The sequence below is a fragment of the Podarcis vaucheri genome (genome assembly GCF_965113315.1).
Source record: "Podarcis vaucheri genome assembly, chromosome: 4".
NCBI classification, from domain to species: domain Eukaryota; kingdom Metazoa; phylum Chordata; class Lepidosauria; order Squamata; family Lacertidae; genus Podarcis; species Podarcis vaucheri.
Window position 1 is genome coordinate 21,043,757 of NC_138762.1, and position 18,601 is coordinate 21,062,357.

Consider the following 18,601-nt stretch of genomic DNA (forward strand, 5'->3'; position numbering starts at 1 on the left):
TGGTTTCAGACGTTGTTCCTATTATAGTACAAAATGCGGTGTTGCATTCGATTTGCAAAACAGCATTGATATAGAAAACAGACTGCAGAGGTATGCAAGATAACTTCAAATGTGCCACAGAGTGTAACATCTATGAGTTTCGTTGTTTGCATTTCTATATGCTGCATTTAATTTGTGTTCTGAAACCTCGATAACTCCTTGCAGAACTTGCAAGAAAAAGTTTCCACTTACATGAACAAGCCCCAGTGAGTTTCTGTCTTGTGTGCTGTCCCCACCCCCTTCCCTCGTCATATGTCAACAAGCATATGCTTCGCAGCAAACCACTGTTGTGGTGATGGTTGTTAAGGTTTTCATTTATTACCTGCCCTTCATCCTAAGGTCTCAGGGCAGGTTGCAAGCATTTGAATTGCAAGTACAAAAAATGCAACCACACGCACTCACAAAAATTTGCATCTAATAAAAAGTACAAAAATTCACACACTTGCTTCTATTTAGATTTCGGATATTCCAGCATTAGAAATGTTCAAGGCCACTTTCTGAAAAGAATCCCCCTCATCCAATGTCGTGGGATGCATCTTCTCAGAAACTGGTTTGTTTAAACTGTGTGAATGGCCTGAGGACCACATAGGACTTTCAGTGGCCTTCTGTGTCACCATGATGTGCTGCCTCTGTCTGGGATCTTCAGCATATGGAGAGAGGGAGAAAGTGTGAGTGTTAACCCAGGCCTTTACCCGCTGCCTGAGGGACATATTTGGCCGAAGAAAGGCTAAAGAGTAAACCCTACACAAATCTAGAGTGGAGTTCCTAAGACAGTTGGGTGGTGCCTTGTGTCACGGTCCGGTTCACAAGCGATCGAAGTCCCAGCAGGGGACGTCAGGACCGGGGGCAAGATGGCAGGGTGGGAGCAGGAACGGGGGTCCAGAAGCCCGGAGTCAGGAAGCCAGGAGTCCGAGGGTCAGAGAGCCGGGAGTCAAGAAGCTAAGGGTCCGAGGGTCAGGAAGCAAGGAGTCAAGAAGCCGAGGTTCAAGGATCAGGAAGCAAGGAGTCACGAGTCAAGGGTCTGAGGATCAAGGAGTCAAGGAACCAAATGCAGCAAGGCAGGGAGCGTGTTGCTGTGGCAAAGAGCCGAAGGGAAATGCTAACCTTATATCCCTTCCCAGCTCTTGCCACCAGGTGCTGTGAGTTACCAATTGGCCTCACCTGTGAGGCCGCACCTTGCCTCTTCAGTGCAAACTTAGGAAGGCCCCAGTCCTGCTCACAGGGCCTGGCTTCTGCATGCACACCTGACGCCTTGCGTGTCTCCTTCTGACAACTCCTGCAGCCAAGCTGGTGCTAAACACATTGCTCTGCTTTCTGTTGGACCACGCCATTGAGGCCGAGAGGGGGGGGGGTCTTGTCTTCTGGGCAGCCCAGGACCTCCAAATACACTGCCCATGCTTGTGCCCCATGGAGGTCTCTTGGGTGCTGCTAACATACAGCACAAACAACACAAGAGGCAGTAGTTATGACCTGTCGGTCTCTGCAGCCACAGCAGGCACCTTGATTCTCCAGCAGTTTGATTTCATCCCTGGAGGCACACTCCACTTGCTCTTGAGAGAGACGGGTGCCAAGAACCCAGGCCCTGCCCGCTGCTGGCCCCTTAGTGGAAGAGCAGCTTCTCACCCCTTGTACAATCTGTTTTGATTTATTTTTAATATTGTGTTTTAATGTTGTAATGTACCCTGGGACTTTAGGGTGAAAGGTGGGTAAATAATAATAATAATAACAACAACAACAGTACAGTGGTACCTTGGGTTACATACGTTTCAAGTTACAGACTTTGCTAACCCAGAAATATTACCTCAGGTTAAGAACTTTGCTTCAGGATGAGAACGGAAATCATGCAGTAGCGGCGTGGCGGCAGCAGTAGGACCCATTAGCTAAAGTGGTGCTTCAGGTTAAGAACAATTTCAGGTTAAGAACGGACCTCTGGAACGAATTACCGTATTTTTTGCTCTATAAGACTCACTTCTTCCCTCCTAAAAAGTAAGGGGAAATGTGTGTGCGTCTTATGGAGTGAATGCAGGCTGCGCAGCTATTCCAGAAGCCAGAACAGGAAGAGGGGTTGCTGCTTTCGCTGCGCAGCGATCCCTCTTGTTGTTCTGGCTTCTGAGATTCAGAATATTTTTTTTCTTGTTTTCCACCTCCAAAAACTAGGTGCGTCTTATGGTCTGGTCTTATAGAGCAAAAAATACGGTAAGGACTTAACCCGAGGTACCACTGTATCTAGGGACGGGGAACATCAGACCCAGGGACCAAATGTAGCCTCCCCATCCTTTCTTTCTGACCCTTGGTTCTCTCCCCAGGGCACACCATTCATTCCCTGATTCCCCACTTTCATGGCATCATAAAATCATAGAGTTGCAAGGGACCCTGAGGGTCATCTACTTCAACACCTTGCAATGCAGGAATCTCAACCTCAAGCCATCCAACCTCTACTTAAAAACCTCCAAGGAAGGAGAGTCCATAACCTCCCGAGGGAGACAGTTCCACTGTCAAACAGCTCTTACTGTCAGAAAGTGTTTCCATATGTTTAGTCAGAATCACCTTTCTTGTAACTCGAAGCCATTGGTTTGAGTCCTTTCCTCCGGAGCAGGAGAAAACAAAGTTGCTCCACCTTCCATATGACAGCCCTTGAGATATTTGAAGTTGGCATCGTATCTTCTCTCAGTCTCTTTCCCAGGCTAAACATACCCATTTCCCTAAATTGGTCCTCAAAAGGCTTGATATCCTTGATCATCTTGGTTGCTCTTCTCTGCACATGTTGTCCAGCTTGTCAGCACCCTTCTTAAAATTGTGGTGCCCAGAATTGGACACGCTCTTGTTTTACTTGCTGTAATTTATTCCTGAACCATATCTTCCTTGCCTGTGTTCAGTAGCGTGTACGTAGAAAGCTCTCTGTTTTTGTGTGTGGCTGGACTGTAGCTACTGTACAAAGATCACATCTGTTGCCTCACCCACCACAGGCATGTGGGCCTCAGAAGTTGGCCCACCAGGGAACAAAGCGAGCCCTTTGGCTGGAAAAGGATTCCCACCCCTATTATAGTGAGGACAAACCAGTTCCTGAAGATTGGGCTAAACGTAAATCCCACCACGTGTTTTTTTTTTTAATCACTATTATTATGGCTCTTGTAATTAAGATTATGATTATTAGATTTAAATGCCTTTTTGAAGAATACTGCAAGTGTGGCTGAGTCGATCACTCAGCCGGTGCTGTTACCAGGCTCAACCGTCCACTTGTATAACATCTGTCAACTGGGGAACATTTGCCAGCTCCAGGGGCGGGGGAGAATGTGAAAAGATGCTAGACCATGCCTTGCAATATACTTTGTTGACAAATCAAGCCCTTTTTTGTTCATCCAAATGCACAAAACTGTGAAAACAATACTAACAAGGGTTTCAGGGTAGTTCACATGTAATTTTTTCTATATATATTTTGGGAACATGTTTGTGGGATAGGTTGAGTTGAGAGGTAGGGGTTGAGTGCTTGGAATCATCTTCCAAGGGAAGATGATTCCCTTCCTAGATCAAGGGAAGTAATAGTGCCACTGTATTCTGCTCTGGTCAGACCTCACCTGGAGTACTGTGTCCAGTTCTGGGCACCACAGTTCAAGAAGGACACTGACAAACTGGAACGTGTCCAGAGGAGGGCAACCAAAATGGTTAAAGGCCTGGAAACGATGCCTTATGAGGAATGGCTGAGGGAGCTGGGCATGTTTAGCCTGGAGAAGAGGAGGTTAAGGGGTGATATGATAGCCATGTTCAAATATATAAAAGGAATATATATATAGAGGAGGGAGAAAGGTTGTTTTCTGCTGCTCCAGAGAAGCGGACACGGAGCAATGGATCCAAACTACAAGAAAGAAGATTCCACCTAAACGTTAGGAAGAACTTCCTGACAGTAAGAGCTGTTTGACAGTGGAATTTGCTGCCAAGGAGTGTGGTGGAGTCTCCTACTTTGGAGGTCTTTAAGCAGAGGCTTGACAACCATATGTCAGGAGTGCTCTGATGGTGTTTCTTGCTTGGCAGGGGGTTGGACTCGATGGCCCTTGTGGTCTCTTCCAACTCTATGATTCTATGATTCTGTGATTCCCATTGTCCTCTCTAGACATGCCGAGCTGCACTTTATTTATTTTTATTTATTTTGGGGGGTTGTTTTTAAAAAAATCTATTTTATTTTGACAAAGTAATAATCATAAATAAATAAGAATAAAAAGGTGCATCCCACCACCAAGACCATTCCATTGTAACTACCCAACCTCCCAAAATTTCAACACCTCTTGCGATGTTGTGACCCCTTTCCGTTTTAACAGTACAAATTCTGCAAACACCCACCGCATCTCCTCAGAATCATTTCTCCTGCATATTCCCTGTCTTACCATAATGGCACATGTTATATACCATTAATAGCTCTATCCCACACCTCTTTATACTGAGCTGCACTTTAGGTCCCAACTTCATCTGCTTAATACAGTCGTACCTTGGTTTTCAAACGCCTTGGGAGTCGAACGTTTTGGCTCCTGAACAGTTGAAAAATGGAAGTGATTGTTTCTGTTTTCGAATGTTCTCTGGAACCTGAACATCTGGTGTGACTTCCCTGGCTTCTGATTGGCGGCAGGAGCGTCCTGCCGCCATCAGAAGCCACGCCTTGGATTCTGAATGTTTTGGAAGTTGAACGGACTTCTGGAATGGATTCAGTTCAGCTTCCAAGGTACTACTGTACTGTTCTTAGTAAAGGTAAAGGGACCCCTGACCATTGGGTCCAGTTGTGGCCAACTCTGGGGTTGCGGCGCTCATCTCGCTTTACTGGCCAAGGGAGCCGGCGTACAGCTTCCGGGTCATGTGGCCAGCATGACTAAGCTGCTTCTGGAGAACCAGAGCAGCGCACGGAAACGCCGTTTACCTTCCCACCGGAACGGTACCTATTTATCTACTTTGACATGCTTTCGAACTGCTAGGTTAGCAGGAGCTGGGACTGAGCAATGGAAGCTCACCCCGTCGCGGGGATTCGAACCACCGACCTTCTGATCGGCAAGTCCTAGGCTCTGTGGTTTAACCCACAGAGCCACCCTTAGGGTACAGCAAATAGTGGCTCTCATGTCTCCAGCATGGATTGCCCAGGTTGGATAGGAAAGCTTGAGAAGTAGGCGAAGGCACATGGTGAATGCATCCGCAGGATTGACCAAGGCTCCCCAAGATTAATCAACCTGTCTGATGTCTTGCTTAGGAATGTGTTTGTGAACTTTGAAAAGTTGTGACTCAGAAATAAATGTGTTGAGGTGGGAAGAGGGAGAGAGTGAGAGCGAGAGCAAACAGCCGGTGCTCCAACCTTCCTAGATGACGTGAATTCTGTGTCACCGAATAAATGGTTAGGAAGGAACTAGAAGCTGGTGGCAACGGCCACAAGTAAAAGTGCAACTTGCATGACGAGTACCAAATCATGCTGTGGTTAAAACCGACTTGTTTCCACAGAGATATAATCTGGAAGCATTTTGTCTAGCTGACTTTACAAGAAACTCAACTGTTTTACAAAGTACTTGCCTGAATATGAATGAAAATGCAAACAATATGTTCCTTACCATCTTCATCGCAAATGGCTATGGCGCCTGCCAGTTGAAAATATTAAAAGTTGGTCCAGCGTGAATTGTATATCTGAGCTAATGTCAGATATACTAGTGCTGATAATAATAATGATGAGGATGATAATGCTGGTGCTGCCTGTAATTTTACAACGGGTGATTTATTAGACCATACTTTATGTTTACCATTCGCACATTGGTTAAGGACTCTACATTGGTGGAGTTTAAAGTTCAGAATTACAGAACTGGGGATAAGTGTGGTGGAAATTGACCGGGGGGCAGGGTTGTTATCAAAAAAGGGTGTATTTTGCATGCTTGGTGGACCTGGGGGTTTCCACATAGGCAAGCTGAGGGTCTCGACTGACATACCATCAAAGCATCCATTGTAGCAAGCAGTCTGAAACACATACGGACCTGACTTAAGCTGCTGGGACCATTTGAACACCCGAGTCTAAGAGGCACTCCTTTCCCTAATGGTCCCTCGATAACATTTAGATGCAGTGTTCCTGCGTAAAATGCAAAATAATTGCTGGTAAAGAATTAATGGTTATGCTTGCAAAGTATAAGAGGAGCTGTTTTCTAAATTACCAGTGTTGCAACACAATGTAGAAGTTCATGCAAGTTTGGTCCGTCTGTCTGTCTGTCTGTCTGTCTCTCTTTCATTGTCTCATTCTTCCACCCCCGTTTTGGAAAGCAAAAAAGCCAGCCTGTCCAAATATTTACTGCATAAATTTCTGAAACATTTCCTCCCCGTTTCTGTTTTCTGACTTATCATTTTATCTTGTTTTCATTTACCCCCAATTTTTTCCCTTGTTGTGATCATCAGACTCCCACATCATAGCATTTGTTCCATATTTTATTCGGAAATTAAATGTTGTTCCCAAAGAGGCTTCCCAGAAATACGTTGAGCTCCTGTAATGTTTATTTTCCTAATAAAACCTGCCTTTGTTCCCTTGACCCTTTCCATACCAGAGTGGATGGATTTTTTAAATATCAAGAGGACTTGAATCATGGTTCTTCAACTGGTGGGTCAAGACTCCCAATGTGCCTTGACCTCAGCTGGATCACACCAGTGGCACCACCACAATCTCCCTTTTTCATGTGCTTGATTTTCTTCCAAAATAGCATAAAAGGCAGAGATAAATGGGGGTCAGATAGGAACGTTGACAGAGTCCCTTTATTTATAGCAGATGCAAAATACTTTGTGAAGTCTCATGGTCTCATCCATGCAGAGCAAGGTGCACTTTCCAAAATGCCCTCTTCTCTATAACTACAAAAACACAGGAGACCTGCCCTCTTTTTGTACAGTGGTACCTCGGGTTAAGAACTTAATTTGTTCCGGAGGTCCGTTCTTAACCTGAAACTCTTCTTAACCTGAGGTACCACTTTAGCTAATGGGGCCTCCCGCTGCCACTGCGCCGCCGCCGCACGATTTCTGTCCTCATCCTGAAGCAAAGTTCTTAACCCGAGGTACTATTTCCGGGTTAGCAGAATCTGTAACCTGAAGCGTCTGTAACCCGAGGTACCACTGTATATGGTCATCCTTGAAGACAGGAGGAGAAATGGGAGCAGAAAAAGTAAATTCCAAGAGGTTCTAATATTGTAGCTCAGGATTGAACGTGGGTCCTGGGTCTAACCAAGCTAGGAGACTCTGGACCAAAGTTTATGATTTTAAATTGCTAATAAAACAAGCAGTTCAAATAAATCTGCTGGTTTTCGATTTTGAAATTCATATGTTTCCTCAATATGTGAGCGTGCTAACTGGTTGGTATTACAAGTATAGCATATTGGTTTGTGGCTGAATTGAGACGTTGCATGATGGAGGAGCATGATTAAAACGCTTTGGCTGTGCAGCCACACTATTTAAAGGCCTCTTTGGTCTAATCAAAGGTCTGTGTAGACCAGCACCTTGTTTTGTCCAGTAGCCAAGCAGATGCACCTGGGAAGATGTTAGCAGAACATGAAGACAGGAGACCTCTCCTGTAATTTTTGCCCAGCGACTTGTATTCAGAGGTGTGCTTCCAGTCCTGGTGGCAGATTATACTCATTATGACTAGTAGCCACTGATAGCTTCCTTCCTACATGAAATGGTCTAAGGTAAAGGTAAAGGGACCCCTAACCATTAGGTCCAATCGTGGCCGAATCTGGGGTTGCGGCGCTCATCTCGCTTTACTGGCCGAGGGAGCTTCCGGGTCATGTGGCCAGCATGACTAAGCCGCTTCTGGAGAACCAGAGCAGCGCACGGAAACGGCGTTTACCTTCCCGCCAGAGCGGTACCTATTTATCTACTTTCACTTTGACATGCTTTTGAACTGCTAGGTTGGCAGGAGCAGGGACTGAGCAACGGGAGCTCACCCCGTGGCGGGCATTCGAACCGCCGACCTTCTGATCGGCAAGCCCTAGGCTCTGTGGTTTAACCCACAGTGCCACCTGCGTCCCTGCTGTCGCCACCCTGAAATGGTCTAACCCCACCCTGAAATGGTCTAACCCCACCTTTAAAGCAGCATCAGGTAGCTGCCACCACCGTATCTTCCAGCAAATTCCATAACTAGTTTTACTATCCGCTGTGTTAAGAAGTGCTTCCTGTTGCTGGACCCACCACTGAGCTTCATCTGACCCCAGATTCTTGTATTAATAAGTGAAGGGAGCGGCCTCTCTATTTCTCCACTTCTCTTAAATTTCCTTTCCCCTCCTCCCAAACATTCTAACCTTTCCCAACAGGGGCGTTGTTCCGGTTTCTTTTTATGCTGCAGGATTACCATATTTTTCTGGGTATAAGACGCCCCTGTGTATAAGACATCCCCTATTTTGGGGGACTCCCAATTAAGGAAATGGAGGGAAATTGCCCAGAGTTGTTGAGCTTTCTTTGGGGGAGGGGTTGCCGACAAACACTCACCACCTGACAGCCGCTGACAATCGCACACATGGCCAAAGACACCAGTCGTCTGCCGCAAGCAGCCGAAAATTGCCTGCCCAATGGCAGCCGATCGCCTTGCCGCAGCCAACAATCACCCGCCCAAACGCCGCTGACAATCTTCTGCTTGCGGCTGCCACCAATTGCCTGTCCCCCCTATGCACTATCTGTATATAAGACAACCCCCAATTTTAAACCTTTATTTTTAATTTTAAAAATCTCGTCTTATACACCGAAAAGTACAGTATATCTGTTATGGGATAAGAGGGAGCTTTCTGTTTGGTTCTTTCTCTTCTTGTAGTGCGACATTAAGGAAAAGCCACTCATGCTGCAATCCCATGGATTTGCAAGTTAGGAGCCTATTAAGCTGCTTTATAGAATGACAGAATTGTAGAGTTGGAAGGGACCACAAGGGTCATGTAGTCCAGGAATCTGCAGGAATGCAGGAATCTTTTGCTCAACGTCGAACCCACAACCTGGAGATGAAGAGTCTCATTCTCTACCAATTGAGTCCTCTCGGTTCTACGTAGAGAAGTCAGCCAATTGGTCCATCTGATTTAATATAGCTTGCTGACAGAAGCTCTCCCAAGATTTCGGACAGTTGTTCCCAGCCCTGCCTGCAGATGCCAGGAATTGAACCTTGGAGCTTTTCGCACACAGAACATGTGAGATGCTGCCCTTTCCCAAAGATCAAAGTGGTCCTTACACCTAGAATCTGGCTTTAGCAAGCATCCAAAACCTGAGGCAAATACTAAAGGACTCTTCAAGCCATCTGTCTCATGGGTTTGTGCATGTGCTAGAATTTAGTATACACCACCACCTGTGTACATGGTGCCAGTCCAAGAACAGATATGGCATAGGCAAACTCAGCCCTCCATATGTTTTTAGGACTACAACTCCCATCATCCCTGACCACTGGTCCTGTTAGCTAGGAATGATGGGAGTTGTAGTCCCAAAACATCTGGAGGGCCAAGTTTGCCTATGCCTGGATATAGAGGAAGGCAGAATGATAGGCAGGGTAAGAATGTAATTATTTTGATTGCACATACTTGGACATAGTTATAATAAAAGGTAGGGCAGATGTTGCAGAACTACAACTCCCATCAGCCATAGCAAGCAGGGATGAGGGAGTTGTGGTTCAGAAATATCTGGAGGTCCAGCTTTTTCGTTGCTTGCTGTTTTTGAGCTTGTTCATGTCGCTCTTACGCTTTCTTTTTTCTTTAAATTTCCCATGAAACCTCTTTTCCCCCTGACAGTCTGCTGTTTGTATTTCTACTTTCATTGACCCAGGAAACGGACATGCCATTCCTATCCCGACCCCCCTAATTTTCCTGCAGTGTCTTATTTTGCCTAATTTATGTTGTGTGCCAATGGGCTGGAATTGCCCTCTGTTTTTGTTTCGCTGGGGTGACTAGTAGATTTTAGGCACTCTCAGACTAACAACAGGCTCTTGAAACAACAAAAGCAAGGCAAAGTGCTTAATCGAGATACTTAATCAACCTTGGGTTTATGTGTCATTCTGTTATGCGCGTTGTTTTCCATCCTTTGTGCTCGACTCCTGCGGGTTGCCAGCCTACCACTGAATGGAATGTGGCCTTATCCTTCAGTGCTCAGAAGAGAGCACCTCTTGATTAGAAAAACAGATGATTGCGCACTTCAGAGAATGAATATAAATGATATTTTCTTGGCCAGAATATATCCGCCGAAGAGACGGAAACCGCCTCTTTCTCCTTAGATGCTATTTCTTTGCAGTAATCAAATAAATTCAGGCAGGAGGATTTGGCAGGGAGTCTTGGTACCATTTTTGCTGGTGCACCTATCACTTGTGTTACATATAGGAAGAACACTGAAAATGGTACCTATCCTAGGGAGTTGTTCACCTCCCTACCACTGCATGGATGGCAGATATTCTGTACTATAGCCGTTATCAAGCTGGTGTCCTCCTTATGCTTGGGACAACAACTCCCATCAGCTCCAGCCATGAGCATGTTAGCCGGGGTTGATGGGAGCTGGATAGCTCAGTTGCTTAGAGCATGGTCATTTGAACCAACCTTTCAAAATCCATCCCGATTTACAGTGGTACCTCATGTTACATACGCTTCAGGTTACATACACTTCAGGTTACAGACTCCACTAACCCAGAAATAATGCTTCAGGTTAAGAACTTTGCTTCAGGATGAGAACAGAAATCGTGCTTCAGCGGTGCAGCAGCAGCAGGAGGCCCCATTAGCTAAAGTGGTGCTTCAGGTTAAGAACAGTTTCAGGTTAAGAACAGACCTCCAGAACGAATTAAGTACTTAACCTGAGGTCCCACTGTATATTCTGTCTCCCCTCTTTAATAAAAAATATCCTAATCTGCAAAAAGGAGGAAATCTAATTTGCAGAGCTTCTATCATGCTCAGTTGCTTGATGGCAAGGTTGCAGGTTTGATCCCTGTATGGGACAGCTGCCTGTTCCTGCATTGCAGAGGGTTGGACTAGATGATCCTCAGGGTCCCTTCAAACCCGACAATTATACCATTCTATGATTCTGTTAAAAAAACATCTGGAGCATACTAGGGTGGGCAAGGCTGCTGTAACAAGTAGCTGTTCCCCTGCTCTAAACCACGCAGGCAAGGACCCAGAATGCCTGCCTTTCACACAAGAAGAAATGTAGGCTTAAAATTTGAATTCTCCCTGCAGGGAAACTGTGGCTTTTTTGTTTTTGCTTTTTTATGGCATTCCCAGGGCAAGACTTAACATGTATACCATTTCCAAGGAAGGTCTCCTCATGCTGTACGGAGACAATCTTATCCTCCTGAAACAGGTTTTTGAAGTGTTGAGCATTTGACTTTTGATTTCTGGGGCTCTTCCCGGAGGCTTCCATTTGTGATGGATTTGTTGCCTCTTGGGAGAGGTCGGGGCCTTGCACTGTAGATTAAGAAAGGGATCTTGAGGATAGTCCTGCGTGACAAATCTAAGCCAGTTTCACTGCTGCCGTTCCCCTACCTCAAGGGGGAACCTTAAGAATTCATAAGCGCCACTTACTCCTTGTATGAAGACCAGCAATGACTTTGCAATATAAATTAATTCATTCTGCCTTGTTGTTTCCAACCCCTGCCTTCTTCTCTCATAGCCCAGTCACTGAAGGAGTTTGCCCGGTTATTGATTGCGGTAGAAGAGGAGAGAAGACGCCTGGTAAGTCTGTTCCTTCAGTGTTTTTCTTCTCCTGGAAAAGCTCCTGTTTTTCATTCATGTTTATGGAAATCTCAGCATGCAAGAATCTGGGTTGTTGTTGTTGTTGTTGTTTTCACTGCTTCCTGACAAACCCCAGATGAAGGCATTATTGGGAGTTCTGCACATTTTGCAACGTTGACCTTAGCATGCCTTCTACCATAGTGGGTGCCCTTGAATGCCAAAGTGCGGTCTGTTCATCCCAGATGCATACAGGAGATGGTTGTTGAGCTGTTGTTTAGGACATGGTCCGTGACGCAACAAACTTGCAAAAGCAAGCAGGCCTAGGTTTGGTTTGAGCCTGGACAGAACATCACTCGCTTCCTCTGGGGAAGGCAGGGTTAGAAATGCACACAATAAAATATTGAACTGAAGAAAACTTGCTTACAACAGCCACTTCATTAATATTCTACTAGAGTATGAAGGTATCTGGAAAGGTAGGCTTTGGGGAAAGTTGCGCCCTAAACACTAAATACAAAATGAAACAAAATGTACATTTCAAGACTTAAATTCAAGTTCTCTTTCAAATTCCAGATATTTAGATTTCTTTTCTTTTCTGAAATGATGCTCAGCTGCAGCTTAGGGTGCAGAACTATGTAGCTGCTTGTCTTCTTACAAAATGGCTCAGTTGGTTAGCACCTGGAGCAGATAAGGCCAAGGTTGCAGGTTTGATCCCCGTATGGGACAGCTGCATATTCCTGCATTGCAAGGGATTGGACTAGATGAAACTCAGGGCCCCTTCCAACTCTACAGTTCTATGATTCTGAGATTCTTCCTCCTGGTGCTAGTGCCACTGCCTGCACCGGGAATTTGTGTGCCTAGTGTCCCATCTTCAGACCACATACATTTGATCCTATTTTCTAGACTTCAACCATAAGTGTGCATCCTTGCTGAAGATTACTTCTGGGAAAGGGAATGGGTGACAGGTGATGTGCCAGATTCTCAACCTAACTTTTCCAAGCGGCTTCCTAATCAGTCTCTTAATCTTAAGCCAAGAAAGAGTATTCTCTATAAGATCGAATAACAATATACGAATCAAGACTTCGAGATTAGACCACCGAAGCTCGGAAAACTATCTTGGGAGTGTGCTACCTGCAAGCCCCAGTAAAAGGGCCCCACTGGGGGTGAACAGTGGCCTCTTGATTACTTGGACTGCCAGGACGAAACAGGTGCAAAACGTTGGCACCCTGTCTACAACTTCATTAACATCTATCTACAATTCCACTAGCATCTCTCGGTATTGTGAATAACACCGAACTTACCTTTTGTTGGTATCTACATGAACTTTTCTAAAAGACTGAGTTAAGCATCTGTTGAAACCAGACATTATAAGTTCATCTTAGGTTGGGTAGGTTCAGTATCAGCGACAGTGACTGACAACTCTTGAGGCTTTCAAGCAGGGATTTATCCCAGCGCTTATGTGAGGATACTGGGGATTGAATCTGGAACCTTTGGCATGCAAAGCACTTGCTCTAATACTCAGTTTCAGCTCTTCCCTAGTGAACCACATCTCTTTCAGCTGCTGCCACCACCACTGTCATCATATTCTTCTGTTGGGTTGTCAGCGGAGGGACATTTTATTTATCACACTTTTATCCCACTCTTTCCCCAAAGTGCTGATGGCAGCATGCCAAATTCTCCTTCTGCCACCCAGCTTTATTCTTGAAATAGCAGCTGAACCAAGCTCTTAGTGGTTCAGATTAGCATCCTTCCATAGGGCAGATTTGGCCCAAGGGCCTCCAGTTGCTAACTTTACATGTAGGCATCATAGCTAAAAGGTAAAGGTAAAGGACCCCTAGACAGTTAAGTCTAGTCAAAGGTGACTGTGTGGTTGTGGCACTCATCTCGCTTTTAGGCAGAGGCAGCTGGCGTTTGTCCACAGACAGCTTTCCGGGTCATGTGGCCAGCATGACTAAACCACTTCTGGTGCAACGGAACACTGTGATGGAAACCGGAGTGCACGGAAACGCTGTTTACCTTTCTGCCACAGCGGTACTTGCACTGGAATGCTGTCGAACTGCTAGGTTGGCAGGAGCTGGGACTGAGCAATGGGAACTCACTACATTGCGGGGATTCGAACCGCCGACCTTCAGATTTGCAAGCTCAAGAGGCTCAGTGGTTTAGACCACAGCACCACCCATGTCCCTATGCATCATAACTAGTTGTGTGATAAAGGTTTCTTTTGTTCAAGCAGCCCACTTATAGTACTAAAACCTGGCAGGCGCTGGTCACCATTCCTCTGTTGCTTCTGAAGTCTATTACAAGCTAAAGTTTAACAGGAAAGCTTTCAAACAAGGGAGTAATTATTTTCAAAGTCCAGGAAGAACATTAAAGTCTGCAAGCTATATACATATATAGTGAACTATCAGACTCCTTAAATATCCAGCATTCTTTCAGCTCATAGTTTTCCTTTTACGGTAATGGCATTGGGACGTGAAATTTTAAATGGGGAATCTATTAACCTTAGCGAGGTGCTTGCAGTGACCTTTTAAGTGAGAGCACATTTTAACTTTGACTTGTATGAAGAAAATATAATAAAAAGTCTTATCTCCAATATAAAGCCATCGGAACACCAAAGCAAAAGTTCAGATCGTCCTCTCTGCCCACCCCCCCAACTTCTTTGCCAAGGATGCTTGTTAGCTTGCAGGGAAGGGAAAATGCAAACTACGCTTCTTGTGATGGTGATCACTGTTAGCTCAGCATTCTCCTGCGAAATCCAGGATGTATTTTCACAATTCGCCCACTTTTTATGCTTCAGTCCTGTGAACCAGGTTGGACTGCAAGTCCAAAAGTTACCTGGTAAGCTTTGTGAGAATTGGAAATCGCATCTCTGTACCCTGACACCCTAACAACTGTACAACGCTGGCTCTCTGTTGTATGTGTCAGAGATGTATAATGAATTTAGGTCTGGATACAATTCTTCAGGGACGTGGGTGGTGCTGTGGGTTAAACCACAGAGCTTAGGACTTGCTGATCAGAAGGTCGGTGGTTCGAATCCCCGTGACGGGGTGAGCTCCCATTGCTCGGTCCCTGCTCCTGCCAACCTAGCAGTTCGAAAGCACGTCAAAGTGCAAGTAGATAAATAGGTACTGCTCCGGTGGGAAGGTAAACGGCGTTTCCGTACGCTGTTCTGGTTTGCCAGAAGCGGCTTAGTCATGCTGGCCACATGACCTGGAAGCTGTACGCCGGCTCCCTCAGCCAATAAAGCAAGATGAGTGCTGCAACCCCAGAGTCGGCCATGACTGGACCCAATGGTCAGGGGTCCCTTTACCTTTACCTTACAATTCTTCAACGCCATGCAAGCAGTCATTGGACTTAAAAACAGTGGTTCTCCCAATATCTGTTGCCCGCGGCTAATGGGACAAAAGATCTGGAGAGCAGCAGGTTGGTAAAAGTGGATCCAAGTTGTTTTCAAATTCTCTGCATGTTCAGATAGGCCTCGTTTTAAAAACTGGGAAGCCTTCAAACATGCAGCTCCCTCCCTCCCTTCTGTCTGAAACGGCAAAGGACTGCGCCATGTGGTTTGGGGGCTTGCTAAATAGCTGTAGACAGCAGATCATGGTACCATCCTTGGATATATTAGGGTTTGTTTTTCAGTTTTCATATAGAAGTACAGGGGCATGCTGGGTGCCTCTAATTTGTGTATAAGAGTTGGTGTCTTGCGTGAAACATTGCCATACGAGCCACCTTAATGCTCTCTTGGAAAAGTGGATGGATGTTTTTGCCGGCGGAGCGGACTGCTATTGTAGCATTAGATTTAGATGAGTAATTTTTGTGCGCATTCAGGAGAGCGCTCGTGATAGATGGAGATGCCTCTTTAATGCTCCCATCGTAGTCATTCACAGCCAGAAATAAAGAATACCTCACAGTCCGTTTTTTACTAGCCAATGAAAAATGGCTTTCAAAACAAACTCGGGTGCCCAGGAGTTTTTGTCTAGAACACTGCAGAGTAGGAGAACCATGTATCTTTTTATATTTCTGAAACCGAGAGCTACACAAAACACTGTTGTTCTTACTTACAGAAGATTAATAGAGCTGGAGCTGCCACACTTCACTTTTCTTCACTATCTGTAGAGTTTCGTTTTCCTTCTTTTTAGAGCAACACGTTTTCTGGTGCTGCTGTGTCCCTGCCTATCTGATGATCCTGTTCCCCTGCTTGGTCTGGTGATCCTCTGTATAGATTTCAAGGCTCTTCTTGAAGATGCACAAAGTAATTTATCTTGGAGAGCAGCTTATAAATAGTTCTTCCTTTTTTCTCTCATCAGCCTTCCATTTATCTGAAGCTCAAGGAAGATGAAAAGCATTAAGATGAGGGTGGGGAAGGCCAGAATAAGCCCTTGGGGACATATCTACATATATATAGATGGATTGAATCAAGATTGTTTAATAGTCATTCTCTTTCTCTAGAGAACTCTTAAATGTTGGTGGAGAGGGAAGACTTCTTAGCATCCTCTCCAAACTACTGTTGCCATAATTCCGCAGAAAGGTGGGTTATAAACATTTTAAATTAAAAACAAACGGACACCAATTTGGGAAGCAGCTAGCAGGGCAGCAGAGCAGAGGCAGGCAGGAAAATGAACCCCAGTTTCTTTGCCATTGCCAAGCCTGCTGTCCAGAGGTTTTCTTCTCTTCTCTCCATCTCTACCTCACTCTGACTTATGACAGAAGTCACTAGTTCATGCATTTTGTGGCAAGCCCGTATTCCTCCCTTCAGTTACCATATTTTTCCGTGTATAAGACAATGCTTTTTGCTTAAAAAATTAGGCAAAAATTGGGCGTCGTCTTATACACGGATAGTGAATGCAGAGAGGGGACATGAGATTAATGGCAGCAGCAAGCAGGAGATTGGGCGGGTGATTGGTGGCTGTGGCAAGGCCTGCTGGCAATTGGCTGTGGCTGCGGCAATTGGGCAGGTGATTGGTGGCTGTGATGAGACGAGCAGGCGATTGGCGGCTACGGCAAGTGGGCGGGTGGGTTGTTGGTGGCAGTGAGCGGGCAGGCAATTGGCGGCTGCGGCGAGATGTGCGATCGGCAGTGGCTGTGGCAAGCGATCAGCAGTGGCAGGCAGGTGGGTGTGCAATTGGTGGAAGTGACCTCCTGTACCCCCCCAAAAAGCTAAACAACTTAATTTCTTAATTTTGGGTTAAAAGAATAGGGGTCGTCTTATACATGGGGGTATCTTACAAACGGAAAAATACGGTACTTGAATTGCATTTCTAAACACACCTGTCAAGGTGGCAAAGGATGGAAAACAACCTCAGAATTAGTTACGTAGAACAAATGAGGCGGGAGCAAATGTGATCTTAAAAGCAGCAGGACTCAGTCCATCCTTAATCAAAGCTTTGATGTGCTTGGTGGAAGAAAACTGGAGTAGGAGTTGATACAAAGCTCTCTAGGAAGTGCATTCCATTATATGGCCGTCATAACTGCTTAGATCTTTACTATCTAAAGCCTTGGTGAGTTTACTCCGCTATTAAGGTTGTTTCTAGATGGGTATTATCCTCAGGTTGATGTCCCAGAAAGGAGAAAGCACACTGTACACATTTGCAAAGATAGTGTCCTTGCCAGGCTGCAATAGAGGAATCTCCTTCTTTCCTTTCCTCCCTTACTCAGAAGCTTAGGCCATGCATGTTGCACCTGGAGCAAGGCTTTCTAGTGCAAAAGCCTGAACTGCCCAGAGATCACTGTGGGACTGTTTTGTTTTATTTATGGGATTTTTAATCTACTGTTCGCATTGAGGCCCTGAGCGGTTTCCGAACAATACCCCCCCCCAAAAAAATACAGGTTGTGCAAAAAAGTGAAAATTAAAATCGAGTGCGGTTTCAATTTGAAACCAGGTGGCATAGATAGGATTGGACGCTAGGTGTGCCATATCTCCTGCTCTGCCCAGTATGTAGTGAGCATTAGAACAGACCTCCTCAATCTCAGCCCTCCAGATGTTTTTGGCCTACAACTCCCATGATCCCTAGCTAGCAGGACCATTGGTCAAGGATGATGGGAATTGTAGTTTCAAAACATCTGGAGGGCCAAGGTTGAGGAAGCCTGCATTAGAACATTAAAACAGCAGATCTGCCCTCAAGAAAAAGACACATGTGCAGCTAAATCTGTGTAGTGTTTGCTGGATGGAAGCAAGCAGTGCTTTTTTCTGGGGGGACGCAGGGGTATGCATATCCCTAAACATTTTGTGAATCTAATGGGAGAAGAAACTAAATTCTTCTCTAGCACTCTGAATCATCAGTTCTGTTGCTATTCCCAAAATGATGATTTTCTTGGGTCGAAATGAGAGTACCCCTAAACATTTTTATAGAAAAAAAGCACTGGTAGCAAGTGTGTGGAGATGGTAGCATCGAAGACAATGTGCTCAGTTTTAAGGTGCTTTCATATGAGGGCTTAATGTTGTTAAAAGGTAAATGTAAAGGGACCCCTGACCATTAGGTCCAGTCGTGGCCGACTCTGGGGTTGTGGCACTCATCTCACTTTATTGGCCGAGGAAGCCGGTGTGCAGCTTCTGGGTCACATGGCCAGCATGATTAAGCCGCTTCTGGCGAACCAGAGCAGCGCATGGAAATGCCATTTACCTTCCCGCTGGAGCGGTACCTATTTATCTACTTGCACTTTGTGCTTTCAAACTGCTAGGTAGGCAGGAGCAGGGACCGAGCAACGGGAGCTCACCCCGTCGCGGGCATTTGAACCACTGACCTTCTGATCGGCAAGCCCTAGGCTCTATCCATTGAGTTGCTGGCAATAAGGTGCTACCTTAAAAAAAAAAGGATTTTTCCTGGAAAGGGCAAGTCTAGATTAAATGGGTAAGGGTACAGTAGGTGGGTGGGTAGAGAATACAGCCTGGCATTTTGATG

At 45.5% G+C, this 18,601-nt stretch overlaps 1 protein-coding gene across 2 annotated transcripts in view; it reads left to right on the top strand.

The window, feature by feature from the left end:
* ARHGAP42 (Rho GTPase activating protein 42) overlaps nucleotides 1–18,601 on the top strand; it is a 164,579-nt gene that overhangs the window by 49,444 nt on the left and 96,534 nt on the right. For both annotated transcript variants that reach the window (XM_082219138.1, XM_082219139.1), the window contains exon 3: nucleotides 11,647–11,708. In XM_082219138.1, coding sequence (XP_082075264.1) covers nucleotides 11,647–11,708 — 62 coding nt within the window. The remainder of the gene's footprint in view (nucleotides 1–11,646; nucleotides 11,709–18,601) is intronic.